Source organism: Apteryx rowi, unplaced genomic scaffold, assembly GCF_003343035.1.
Source record: "Apteryx rowi isolate R43461 unplaced genomic scaffold, aptRow1 scaffold_225, whole genome shotgun sequence".
Classification (NCBI taxonomy): Eukaryota; Metazoa; Chordata; class Aves; order Apterygiformes; family Apterygidae; genus Apteryx; species Apteryx rowi.
In genome coordinates, this window is record NW_020448586.1 from 791,098 (window position 1) to 805,215 (window position 14,118).

At 55.1% G+C, this 14,118-nt stretch overlaps 1 protein-coding gene across 1 annotated transcript in view; it reads left to right on the forward strand.

Annotated features, from left to right (window-relative positions):
- The first annotated feature begins 1,556 nt into the window (after positions 1-1,556).
- The window catches only part of NLRC3 (NLR family CARD domain containing 3), a 26,147-nt gene continuing 13,585 nt past the window's right edge, over positions 1,557-14,118 (forward strand). Inside the window, exons 1-3 of the mRNA XM_026065301.1 lie at positions 1,557-2,051; positions 10,628-10,815; positions 11,643-11,903. Coding sequence (XP_025921086.1) covers positions 10,809-10,815; positions 11,643-11,903 — 268 coding nt within the window. The 5' untranslated portion in view covers positions 1,557-2,051; positions 10,628-10,808. The remainder of the gene's footprint in view (positions 2,052-10,627; positions 10,816-11,642; positions 11,904-14,118) is intronic.

Consider the following 14,118-nt stretch of genomic DNA (forward strand, 5'->3'; position numbering starts at 1 on the left):
AGTTGAAAGTTATATCTTTCAAGGGTTCATGTTAGTCCATTGCTTAGGATGAAGACTCTGCTCAGGGAGGTGACTGTGATTAGATGGGAGCTCCAATTCTGCAGGAAATGGCTAAGACTAGAAATTGTTTTCTGCACCCAGGAGTATGTTTATTCAGTACAGAACRCATCCTGAGTGCTGTTTTATATACATTATGGAATGCATTACACAAACCAAAATACATTATGGGATCAGATAATCCATAAAACATTTTGGCAAAAATGATAGTAGTTGAAAAAATATTCTCCTTTTTCCAAGACCTAGGGCTCGGCAAGGCTAGAGCTTGGCTAATGTTGTCTGGCCTCTTCAGTACAGGTGTGCAATTATCCATTTAGATGCAGCCTAATTAGAGCTCCCTGTGAGATATAAACTGATCCCACCAGGGCAGTCCTCGTAACAGGATGCGCTATTTTTGTTTGTTTTGATCGCAGACTTTTGCTTACTCCGACCACTCCCAAGCCACCCCTGGCAGCGGCAGCTTGCAGCCTGAGAAACTGAGCAGTTGGGCATAAAACAGGATGGGAGCAAACCCCACCTCGCCACTTAATTATYCCGTCATTTCGGTGCAATACCCTCCCTTCCCTTTCCTGGACACTGACTTCTGCACCTGGAGTCAAGGAAAGCAGATTTGCCTTTGGTCACGGCGCAGAAGTCCTCTTCCACTCTGCCCAGGACAAACGTSGTGGGGAGCTGCCAGTTGAGTGTCTCAGAACTAACAGGATTTGTCTACATGCCAGCAAAACATATAGTATTTGCAAGTTAGGCTTTTGTACAGCAAAGCAGAATGAACCAAAATACAAAAAGCTGATCAAAATCACTTGCCTGAACTGAGAGAAGGGGCGTTCACACCAGCCCCGCTCCCGTCTAGCAAGCGCGGCGCCGCGGGGCCCRCGGGAACGAGCCCCCTTTGCTACGGCGGCCCCGGCTCCTCGGCTGTAAACGCTTTGCTCTGTGGCAAGCGTCGGTCCATCTGTTTAGAGATAAACTGAGAATGAGAGAAAACAAACATTCAACATTGGCAGAAGAACGGCTCTGGAGGAAGGAGAGTTGATTCCTGCCCCTTCTGCTCTTTCAGTGTTTTCAAGATACAACTTGAATTTCCTAGTGGAGAGGGAAAAAAAAAAAAAGTTTCCTCATATGGCCCAGCAAAGGGAAACAGCTTGGGATGAGCTGCTGTGACGCCAGCCTGTTTAATGAGATCTCCCCATGGTTTTAAACCCAGCTTGATGTTCACGGCTGGTGAGGATGTATGAAGCAGAAAAAAAGCCAGCTTCGTTCTCCTGGTTTTGCTCCTCGTGGTTTTGCTGCAAGGGAATTTATTTTAATTTGCACATCGTTCAGACGAGCTGCAGCTCTCCTGGGAGAAAGCAGCCATGGTCGGGAAACGGCCGTGCGCTGAACATCTCCCCGTCCCGCTGAGAGGGGCCCGGCACTGCCCATGTCTGGGGTTCAGATAGGATGTGGGTGGTTACGAGGTGCTGCACCGAGGCCGTGGGTTTCTCAGTAAATACTCGCATCAATTTGCATACACGGCAGTCTGGCGGCTCTGCACGGGCAGGAAGGAAGATCAAGCAAGACCCGCAGCGCAGGAAGGGGTGAGGAGCAACTGAAAGAGAGAAAAGCGACTCAGCTGGAACGACAACAGCRGTGGGGTGGGGGACACCGTAACCACCTTCCCTGGTGCTGCCTGTTGCATCGCCCACCTGTGGGTGCTCCRTCTCTGGGGGTCCCTACCTCCCGCCAGCTCCTCCGTGCCTCCTTGGAGGGGCAGGGGAAGGTCCCGTGAAACTGAGGCATCCGGCTTCCATTTTCTTTCTTGAACTTCAACGTCAAGGCGGTGACAAATCCAAGCTTTGAGGGGGACACCACTGCCCCGGTTGGCACGCTGGCTGGCAGCCGCGGCCCAGGCGATGGAGAGGCACAGAGGCCAACGGTGCTCTTGCTGTGACTAGGGATGTCCTCTCTCCCCTCCTGCTCACGCGGAGACCTGGAGAAGGTGGCACGAAGCCGAGGTAAGGTTTTGGTGGGGCTGCTTTGAACTCTGCTGTTTTTCTCATGGAGGGGATCGCTTGGGAGGGGTCTGGAGGGAAGGGAAGGCATCGCTTGGCACTTTACCATGGAGAAGAGTCGCTGGAGACTGTTTGCTGCGACAGCTATGTGAAATGGAGTCGCTGTAGTGTGCTGGGCTTATCTGCAGTGGCGTGAGGAGCTGTTCTAGAAAGGTCACAGGAACAGGCAAGAAGAGACTAATTTCCAGTGGCACCTCACAGAAATCTCCCTGGCCAAGGAGATGGCTCGGGGCAGCCTCGTGCTCAGGCCTGAGATGCTGGTGCAGGCGGGAGCTGGTGCCRTGGTGCCTGGCACTGACTTTGCTGTGGTGAGACATCCCAGCTCTTCCCAGCTGTGCTCCCAGGCGACCATCCTGGGTTGCCGTCCCACTCCTACAGCTTGATGAGAGGTGGAGAGGTTCAAGGAATGGTCCTAAGCATTGGGGATGAGCACCAGCCCTCGTGGGGGCCAGGCGCTGGTCACCAATTCTGTCCCCTCCTGTCTGCCACCAACTGCATGGATGAGGCATGGAGGCAGCCACAGCCAGGCGTCCCATTTGTGGGGCTATTGCAAAGCTGCTCTGCTTTACAGCAGCATCAGTTTTTGCCCCCCATGTTAATGGCATTTAGATGAATTCATTCCACTTTAAAAAAAAATCCAAAGAAACCCCCAATATGTAGCAAAAGGCCAGGGATGAGATAACTTACATACTTGCCTGTGGCACAGTGCAAAATTGCACCATGCTGCCCGCGAGCCAGGTGCACCAAAGAAAGAGCTGGGGTCTTGGATCCATCAGTAGTTTGGGATGGGCCTTGACATCTCCTCCGCTGAGCTGCACCCGCAATTCCTTCCTTGGGAAATAGGATCACCAGGCCTTTTCTGAGCTCAGCCAGAGAGAACAGCAACACTGAAGTCTGAACAGTTGCATCTAGTACTTCCTTAGGCCTTTTCACTCAAAGGGTTCCCCAAACCCTACATGCAAACCACAGGCGCAGGAGTCAGGTCAAGGCGCTGAAGCTCGGCGGCGCTAGTGGCAGTGTGCAGCCATGCACAGCGCGCTGCAAGGTGAGGCTGCGTGCGCCGGGCAGGAGGCCAGGCCGCCAGCGGTGCTCCACCTCGACTGCAGTCAGTGCATTTGGCTTAATCCTGCTCTTGTCTAACCACTAAGATCGTTAGGAAGAGCGCGTATGCTATAGGCACTGGGCTGGGGGGCGAGGAGCAGCTGGAGCACAGGCTGGGTGCTGTCGCCCAGTGAGACGTCACCCCCAGTGCTCGCAGCGGCTGCGGTTTGACCACTGCCTGGAAGGGTTCTCCAGATCCAGACGTGCGGCATTTGGGGCCATCTGATGAGATCGCGGCGCCAAGGACGTAGATACTGCACGAACGTTTCTTTCTTGAGAACTTGCGGCCGCCTTGGGCRTCTCGAAGCTGCGGCTTCGGAGGCCTGGCTGACAGCCACCACCGCCTCGGGGTGGCAGGGTCCCGCGGCCCCGCGAGCCCCCCAGCCCCTCGGAGGCGGCAGCCGGCTCTGGGGGCGGACGGAGGAGGCTGACATTGGTTACAGCAGCAGACTGGCAGCGTTTGGTTCCCAGTTTTCACGCTGATGTCCTGAGAAGCGAGGTCCTCCTGGCACRAAGCGAAGAGAGCGTTCCCGGGGAGATCTGCTTTTCAGTTAGCTGTGCACACAGACACGTTAAAGCTTGTCCTGGGGGCACGACCAGCTCAGTAAACGCGTCGTTCTTCAATCTGAAGCTTGTGAGGTGTGGCAGCGCCCTGAGGGATGCCTCCTCTCTCAGTTTAGCTTCACCTTTTGCCTGTTTGGAATTATCCAAAGATCGATGGCTGTTTTTCTGGCAAGCTTTGCTGTTGGGGCTATTGGTGGTCAGCCTGCGGGTCCTTCGCAGACTCCTCACCTCCAGCGTTTGCTGCTTATTCCCGCTGTGCCGGCCCCTGCCGTCGCGGCAGCGTCTCTGTTTGCTGACCCAGACGGCAGCGGGTCTGCGCACTGGGCAGTACGTGTACGGGGACGGAGGGAATCACTGCTCTTGCTAGTATTTGTGAGAGCTCACAAACGTTTCCCCCACCTTGGCTCCCCGCGGACGTCCGAGCAGGACCGCTCCGGCCTTTCCAAGCTACTTCCTAGAAATACAGAATCAATAAATTCCTTAAAGTTCTTCTCAGCCTGGCAGTCAATATTTGAGATTAAATTCATATTTAAGATTTGGGGAATGAGTTTGTCTTAGTGAGGCTTTAGATGACAGTGAGCTCCGTTGCAGATGTTGCGACACATTTCTGCAGCTCAGACTGTTCTTCTGATGGAGATTTTGGGGGGAAAAAAAAAAGCCTGGTAGGTGTTAGATTTGGGATCTCCAGGAGACCTTGGGGCAGCTACAGCCTTTAGCACTGCTTGCTGCTATACGGACTCCTGGTCACGCAACGAGAGAGTGACCCGGCCGCCCCCAGGCCACACGGCAGCTGCAGCCGCCTGCAGCGTGTGGTGCGAGCGCAGCACATCTCAGCTCCAGATCTTGCGGCGACACTTCGCAGTAAATGATATCTACAGGACAGAGGCTCCGAACACTGTCTGGGTTAAAATGGCCTCTGTAATTTTGGAGACAGTCCTCCTGGTAAGCACGGGAGGGCCTGGCAGCAGAGTGTGCCTGGGAAACTCACTGTGTAATTGCAATAATTCTGCAAGCATTAAATCCAGACCAAAAAAGCAAGACTAAAGCTTAAAGTCATATGCAAGCTTAGGTGATAGGCGAATTACTTGCAAATCTGCAAGTTTCATAATTGGGTATAATGCAGAAAATACTGCACTGCTTCGCTTAAACAGTGTTTTGTTAATTCTTTTTGGTTCTGCCAAAAGGTGGCAGCCTACATCTTGAGTTAACGATTTGCAAAAAACGATCAGTTGAGAGGTATCTAATGTTGAGATGTTGGCCTGGTTGTTTCCAAGTGCAATTCAGTGACCAAGGGCCACTGGAAGCTGGGATCAAGTCACGGTGGATATGTGGCAGTTAAAAAAAAAGACCAGTGCTGCTCAGACAGCGGGTTCATATGGGAGACTTCCAGTCTTTCAGCTAGAGCAACTGCCACCACCCAAGCTTTTTAGCAGGCTAAAAGTTAAAGATAACCCCAGTGAACTTGTCACGGGCATCACCTATGGCCAGTGGCTCCCTTCTCTGCCATCGGCCAGACGGGAATCGCCAGTGCCCTGGGGCTCTTCTCCCTGCCCTGGACCTGGGGACCTGGCTGGCATCGCACGGTCTTGGCTCGGGGAGCCATGCCAGGCCAGGGTGCCGTGGGGAGGAAACCCAGTGCGCATCAGGAAATGGTGGGAAGAGCTCGTAGGCTGGTTTCTCTCTGAGCAAATGCTGTTGCCGTGTCCGGGGGAGAGAAACCACAAAGGAGATGGGGTGCTGGGCCGTTGGGTTTGGTCCACTGGCTGGAGACGGATCAGAAGGACATTGCCCCAGACCAGAGCTCTTTGATTAACTGGCTCCATGGTCATCCCCAATCATGGTAGCGATGAGGCTGGGAGAAGGAGAGCACAGGAGTGAGGGTTTCTGCTTGTTTGGGGGCATGCAGCTACACCGGAATGGGCATTTCTTTGTTCCTTGAGGCACCTGCTTCATAATGCAATTAATATAAGAAGCTTTATAACATACCTACATGCTGCAGATGGGCCATTTTTGGTTGTTTTCCATACATGGAGCCCTGCAGCTGTCCAGGAGAGCAGCCAGCTCTTGCCCAACAGTTTGGTGCCTGCAAAGACTGGGCACTACAGCAGTCCCCAGCCTGCCAGAGCCGGCCTGGCCCCCACAGGCTCTGCAAGCCACAGGCGGCAAAGGGCTGCTCTAGGTCTTAACCAGCCTGCCCTGGTACTTGAAGAAGGGTACCGCTCCGCACTGCAGTGCCACAAACGGCGTGCAAAAGGGGTTACGGTGTGTGGCAGCAGCTTCATTCGGCCGGTGCACGCGCAGGTGCCTGAATGCCTTGCAGCTGCGGCGAGAGCCCGGCTGCATGCCGACACCGTGGCTGCTGCAGTCTGTTTGCAAGCTGAGCGGCAGAGCCTCGGCCTGTGGTATTTTCTGACTCAGACGAGACATACAGCCGTGCTGCCTCTGCTGGGTGGGGAGGCAACGTATTGCTCAGCGGCCAGCAAAGCGGGGCATGCAAAGGCCCTGGAAGGGGGCACGCCGCAAGGTTTGCAAGGGGCGCTGTAAGGGGGCCCCACGCTGGTCCGGTTGGGTGTGCGTCGGGTCAGCCGCCGCTGGCGGATCTGCCCGCGAGCCCTGCGTAGCTGCGCACACGGTGATGACCACGGGTTTCTGGTTTCCAAGCGTCACAGCCTGGCGCAGCTGTGCTGCTGCTGGTAGCCGCTGCGGTGGCCCTGGCTCCCAGCGTGAAGCCGGGTACGGGCAGACCCTCCGGCCTCAGTGGATTCACAGAAAACAGTTCTGTCCAGGGAAGGATTATTGCCATACAAAACCCAAAGCCACCTCACTACAGGAGGAAGATGTGAGCCGCTGGGGAGAGCAGCGAGGCAAACAGCCCGTTACCTCCGGTCACCCTCATGCTGTAGCTGTCCTGGGACTGCTCCTTGCTCTTGCATCCTCTAGCAAGGTTGTTTTGTCCTAGGGTGGCATTCGGGAACAGCCCAACGTGCATTCACCTAATCAGAACCAAAGGTGAGCAAAGTAGTGACGTTTTGATCCATTTACTTCCAGCGTTGCCATCAGGCAGTTTGACTCTTGAACAGGAAAGAGGCCAGTGACGAATGCAGCGGCTGGGCGGTAGCTGGCTGCCCACATCTGCCTGCGCACGTGTCTAGGGCCCTTGCAGCCCCGTGGCGGTGACTCTCAGGCACTGATTTGGCCGCAGAGTTAGGGATTAGCTGTGCAAGTGGCACGTAGCAACAGTCAGGAAGAGCAGTACCGCCTACCCGCTAACAACGGGCATGGCACGAATGAGGACACATGGCCGAAGCTCCATTAGGGGAAGACATCAGCATTGACTGGAAATCCTCAGATGGAAGAATTTTCTGCTGGAAGACAAAAGCATTGTTAAAAATCAAAGCAGGACTGAGCCCCTTCTGGCAAATTCGCTGCCGTGCCCAGGGGGCTGGCGGCAGAAGTCTTCATGCGCGTCGCCTCCCTGCTCGCCCTGGCTCGGTGGGGGACAGTCCCTGTGTCCCCAGAGCCCCATGTCCTGTAGCAACCCATCAGGTGGATGGATGCTCCTGCGACTCTGTCAGTGGCATGGGAGCGCTCTGCTTTTAGGTGGGGTATGGGAAGGAAATGGCTGATTTTACTACAGGGTGACCAACAGAAAGAAGGTTTCTCTTTCCAAGTGTTTCTCATCATTAGTCCTCGGGAAGCTTGGCAAGGGAGGTAAAGGAAAGGGAGGGAGAGCTGATATTTGAAGTCAGGCAATGAGTCAGCCCCGCAGTCCCCCTGCACTGCTCCTGGGTTGAGCTCTCAGAGCTCAGCAAACATGGCAAAAAAGCATTAATGCCAAGTTCTTGCAAGCAAAATCCCCAATTTCCCTCCCTGGGGCTTGCAGATGTCATTCATCAGTTAGGCTGTGCAGCCTCCTGTACTTCATCTTATTATCTCAGTGCCACCAGGGACGCAGGCAGCAAGGCAGGACAGAAACAAGCCGTCACCGGATCACTGCTCCTCCGGGCACGCGGCCTCCCGGCTGGGACAGGCTGCCAGGGAGGGAGTAGCGGGAGCTGCCCGCGGCCCCTCGGGCGGCTGAGCCTGCCGCACTGCAGATACGCCGCTCCCCGGGGAGGCAGACGCCGGGCAGGGACTGTCGCTCTCACTGGCGTCTCGCTGTGCTGACAGTAGGGCCGAGGACATACGGCATGCAGGATTTGGGCTCCTGTGCCCACCGGGCCGGGTTTGCTGCCTGCAGGTGCCCCACGCGTCCCGCGACCTCGTGGGCTGGCACGTGGGGGGACCCAGACCCCTCGACTGAGCTCTGCTGCTCATCGCTTGGCTTCGTCCCTTCTGCCCGAGCTCGCTCGCTGGGCGAGGGTGGCAGGAGAAGGTGTGCAGGGTGCGCGGCACAGGCAAGCAGCAAAGCGTGGCCAGCTACAAGCACTTGTCACTATTCGCTCCTGTCCCCATCCCAGCACAGGGTCTGCCTGGCCCCCGCAGTAGCTACGTACCTACATACCTGGCCGGGCTCTGGCTGGGTGCAGGGGTGCCCTGCTGAGCTCCTTGCACGTAGGACGGCTGTGGATGCTGCTTTGCAGCTTTTGGCACTGGGAAGCATGGCACTTCCAGAAGGCAAATCATCCCAGCGGGCTCATGATGGACTGGATCGTGCCCTGGAAATGCTTTGCAGCTCTCTGTGGGTTATAGAGACTGGCTTTGACTGGCCTCTACCCTCAGACAGCTCATGTAAGAGGATGTAACGCCCCTCGCCTAACTAGGATGCAGCCTCCAGAGTAAGCCAGCATCCACTGGGCTGCCCTAGAGCTGCATCCAAGTGAAACTTTTCTATTGGAAGCAGAAAAAAATGCCGACACTGCATTATTTGTTCTGCTTTAGTCTCTAGGTCAGATCCCCTTGCATGAGCTAAACCAAGGCTGCTGACTTCCAGCAGCGGTATTATATTTTGAAATAGCACCAGAGAACATGATCAAATAATCTCTGGCATTAGAACAGGTTGTCCCCAAAGGGCTTTTGTTATCTGGTTGTATTTTGGAGAAAAGACCAACAGAGAAACATCACTACAAACAGGAAAAAAAATCTTTCATTTTGGCTACATGACTGGTTACACAGCAGAGGGGAAACAGTGCCTGCTGCATGCAAAGACTTAATGGAACTTACCAGACCAGTTAGAGACAACAAGACATCAGCAAAGAGTGAAAATTTAGCAGCGAGTCGCTCATGGAGCTCCTATAATTGACTCCTGTATCCTAATTGCACAAGCCACTGGCTGCAGGGCAAAAAGCAAGGCAAGCTGAGCTGCCGCGGCAGCCTTGCTATATTGGGCAAAGAGCTCAGCTGCGGGGCCGGCTGCTGCCAGAGCATGGAGCATGGAGCTTGTCTGGCCTCTGCGAAACAGGAGGGCCACAGCTGGGCAGCCAAGGAGGAGCAGAAGCACCTGGGTTTCCCTCTTGGAGGCGAAATTTGTGGGTTCAGACTTAGCCAGGCTTAAAACAGCAGCCTGCTTCCCCTCCCCAATCCTGAGGGCTTATTCGAGCCATGTCTCAAACTGTGGTTTGCAGAGGGTCGATGGGGACAGGCTGCAGGAAAGGGGCTGTTCCTTCATCTCTGAACTCCTCTTGGACACCTACCCCGCGCTGCAGGATGTGCTGTGAAGGGGCAAAGGCAATGCTGTCTGCATGCAGAGTCCCTCCTTGCAGCACGTCTGGCTGGCACGTGGGAACGTGGCCATGCAAACAGCTCCTCTGTCCCGTGGGGATGCATCACCTGGGAGCACCCCGAGGGAGACAGCCTTGTAGGCCAGATCTAGGTGCTCTCTGCTTTTAAAGCGATTGAATTCAGTGGTCAGGTACACACACACACAGAAGAAAAAGAGTGGTTTAGCAGCAATCCTGCAGCACCCACGGGGAGGGAGCAGGTAGATGCTTCTTCTCTAAGTAGGAATATGATTAATCTGCACTGCCAAAAATGGAGTGTCTACAGAGCTCTGCAACAGGATGTGGTGTTTGCCACCGCTAAGCAAGCTGTGATGGAGGCTTGGGACGGCAGTGAAGTGAGTTCGAAACTGAAATGGGCCCTCTGTAGTTTTGCCTCAACTTCCTTTCTGACAAAGAGAAAGAAAATTCACAAACGATTCATAGTCCTGCTGTCCCTCAGGCGCTGATGCTGGCCCTTGAACGCTTGCTGGGCACCCTGCAGATGGCCCGGGGGACTGGTGTCCTCATATGGGCAATTAAAACGATCACCATCTGCCCAAGAAAAGCACTGGCATAAATGGTTGTGGTGAAGGCACTAAGAAGGCATGTGGAGCCTGGGCATTTGGACAGGGATGCTGCGGCACTACGGTCCTTGCACTGCCTCCTGCCAAGTCTGATTCATCAAAAGCTGATGAATGCTGCTGCGTTTTAATATCAGAGGATCGGGTAGCGCAGTGCCAAGTATTGGCACGTGAGCTCTGTGTGAGCAGCCGGAATGCTGGTGTGGAACCGTGGCATGCGGCAGTGGGCTGTGGGACAGCTCGGAGCCACCGGCTCAGCCAGCGTCTCTGTGTGCCAGCACCAGGGAGGCTTCTCCTTCGGGAGCTTCTGGCTCAGCTCTTTCAGCTGGCAGCTTGGCTAGCTGCATCGCAGACGCTTCTCTGGACTGAGCTAGCACAAGCTGTTCTCAGCTGGAGGTGGCTCATCCACAGTCCACCAGGCTGAGCTCTCCTGCCCTGGGAGGTTCGTTCCTCCCCATGCTCCCAGCGCGCTGCAGGGGGACGGACCCTTTGCTCAACACCAGTTAGCAAAGCGCTAGCTCAAGGCAGGCTCCCTCCCACATTGCTACTGAGGCTTTTCCTCTTGTTCCACCAGGAAAATGGATAAAGGCTGAGTGCAGCAGCAGGAGCCTCAACTGATGCGCCATCTGCTGTGACCCTGCCAGAGAGGACGCCGGGGCAGTCCATGGGAAGGTGGTGGGCACAGGCTGACGGCTGTGCTGCTGCAAACAGCGCACTCCTTGCCCAGGGATCACTGATGTCACGGGAGGCCTCTGATGGAAGGTGAGTGGCAGCAGGGCAGGCAGAAAGTGGCCAGATGGAGCAGTGCTGAACTGAGAAAGCGGAAATCTGCAGGGTTGTCAGGCCAGGCTGTGGTTCTGCATTGCTGTGGGAACCACATGCTAAACGTGACTGTTTGAATGACGTGGGGGATTTGCACTGAAGGGATGACTTTGGTAGTGCAGGTCTGTTTGTATCCCCTTTGGGAGGGGCGCAGTGACACAACAGAGTCCTAGAGATGTGTCTTTTGAAAGGCCACCCAGGTATCTTAAACTCCTTAGAGCCCTACATCCATGCCACAGGACACTGGTTGCCAAGCTGTGGTCCATTGGCCAGAGGGATGGGCAGTGGTTGAAGGAAATCCATCAGCTTGGTAGAGTTTTCTATTAAAAACATGGTGAGATGGGGTGCTGAGGTGTGAAGATTGATAGAGTCCTGGTCCAAGGGCTTGGGGACTGCTGTGCGGGCACAGCGGGAACAGTTCTCTCTGGAGACAAATGGTCTTCCTTAGACTTTTATCTCTGCATGTACTCTGTTTCCAGGAAGAAATGTCATTTCATGATCATGTTCTTAGGTTTCTTTGGCTCTGATTTCTATAGCTGCTGCCTTGACCGAGCAGCTCCTAATAAAATAGCCTGCCACAGCTTTGGGATGACATCATCCCAAGGAGGGCTTTGTTAGGTGGCAGATCCCTCTGAAGGGCTTTAGTTCACTCCCTGCTCAAAGTAGGGCCATCATCACAGTTGGATCAGGTGCTCCATTACTGTGGTTCCCACTGCCCCCTTGCAACACACCCAGGGCTCATACCCCCTTGCTCTCCTCTCCCACAGAGGCTTGGATCAATCGCTACCGGAAGCAGCTGGTAAGGTCCATCTCGCCCCAGTTCCTGGAGGAGATCATCTGCTACCTGCGGAAGCTGGACCTCCTCACGGCGGAGGAGGCCAGCCGTGTGCAGGAGGCAAGCTCCGTGCCGGAGCAGGTGAGGGCCGTGGTGGATGTCCTGGCTGGCAAAGGCAGCCACGCCTCACAGTCCTTGCAGACCTTCATCGAGACCACCAATTCCCAGCTCTACCTCCACATCACCGTCTATGGTAGGCAGGCCATATTTGGGCCCAACGCAGGGTGTCCGTGGGCATGTTCCCTGGTTATGGGTGCTTGCCGGAGCACCCCTGAGATGTGCGCAGAGCCAGGTTGCGTTTGGCAGCTCAGTCAGGGTCAGGAGTCCTGCATGAGTGATGAGGTTGTTCTAGGGCCTCCTCCAGCCTTGGCTGGGGAAGGACTTGGCTGGGGGCGGCAGGGGGTGACAAGAGCTGCATGCCAGGTCTGAAAGGCCTTCCTCCGGGCTCTCAGTGCACCTCTATGGGCAGCGCTGGCATTCATCAGTGGCCACACTGGGGGCAATGGCTCATGCCCCTCGTAGGCAGAGCAGAGTGGTGGTCAAGGACTAAGCCAGCATCTAGGCTTGTGTGAGTCACAGGAGAGAAAGAGGCATCTCCAGGGGAATACAGCACAGACACCTTACCTACCCTTGGAAGATGGCACGTCCCAGGGAATTCGCTCAGACAGTCTGACAGAATTGGGATGAATCCTCTACTGCCACCCCAGTGCAGCAATGCCATTATCAGAGATGCGGCAGGACCTCAGGTGGGCCATGCACCCTCTGAGACTAATCTGCAGCCTGGGAAGGGGGAGAAATCAAGGAGAACATATCAGACATGCTAAACTGCAGCCTCCAGACTCAGACCCCAGCTTGGAGACCTCTCCTCTGGGCTCACTAACCAAAGGCACCAGCCCCAACATCAGCTTCTGTCTCATCTCTGGTCCCTGTTTTATGTTGCACTTCAATATAAATAACTTTCTGGGGTTCTGCTTAATGAATTGCCACCTAGCTAGTGAAATGCAACTTCCCTGCTGCTTTGAGTGGGGAAGATGGAATAATGCAATCAGGAAGGAGCTGCCTGGCTGGTAATTGGGGAGTGCAGGATAAACGACTTGCTGGCTAGAGGCATCAGGAGTTCACTTCTCACCGTGCTCCATGTCTGTCAGCCACCAGCGAGCAGATCCTTTACAAGACATCTTGTACTCTATTTAAAGCTGTAAATGACTGTTGTTAAGCTACTGCTGAGTGCCATCTGCATACTCAGCACTGCACAAACACCAAGCAAGGCGCAGCCGCCGTCCCAAGGGACTGACACCTCACCAGAGCGCAGAAAGCCCAGTGCAATCACAACTCCTCTGAGAGCTGCAATCGGATATATCCAGAGTGGGTCTGGGGATGCTTTGGAGGAGTTTTTAATCTCCTCAATGTGCAGATCACACAAACCACCCCGTGCCTGCTGGGCTGGACACAGCTCCTGCATGGCTGGGGAGCACAGCAGCTGGGCTGGAAACAGCAGGGTGACAGGAGGAAGACAGCTGTACATCGAGGGGCCACAGGGCCTCCCTGACCCTGTCCACCACTGGCTGCTCTCCTTGCACCCTCTTGCAAGGGGATGTTTTCCTGTTTTCCCTTCTGGTTGAAGGGCAGCCACGTATCTGATCTGTGCCTTTCACAGTGCCATCCCCTGCCTGTTCAGCCTGTGACCTTCGATGTGGGATTTAAAGATATGGTTTAAATATACTGCTGGAGAGCAGCAAGGGCCAGCTGCTCCCTGAGGGACAGGGAGCCAAGCATGATGACATGGCTGGCAGGGCAGCAGGGGCCTCACTAGCCAGGGCCCAGTCCCAAAGTACCTGAGCAAGGTGAGCAGGACAGTTCCAGAGCTGGTAGCCAGGTCCAACCAGGAGTTCACATCATCAGGTAAGTCCACGGTGAGGAGGCAGGTCCGAGGTCAGGCTGGGAAGTCAATCTGCAGGTCAGGATCAGGTCTGGTGAGGGTAATCAGGGTCTGACCCAGTCCGGTGACTGCCAGGAAAAGTGCATAGTGATGAGGCAGGTCTGAGGTCACGCTGGGAAGACAGTCCACAGATCAGTTCAGTAGATCAGCGAGGTCCGTAGCCAAGCACAGGCACAGCTGTGATGGAGCTGGAGACAAGTACACCTACAACATAGCCCAGGCAGAGACTGAAGGCCCAGTCCTGAGGTTAAATGGAGTCCCTGGGCAGGGGCTGTTGGGGGAGGCCCCAGGGGAGGCTGGTCAGGGCCGTTTAGGCCTACTAGTGCACTCAGGGCCCTGACACATACTTTCCTGCCTGGATGTTAAGGCTTCGGGTGGTTTCCCCTCTTCATAGGAATGGGAGGAAAGTAAAGCACTGTCTCTCATTTACATTCATGGCTATCATCCTTCTCCTGCCCCCCCCCCCCCC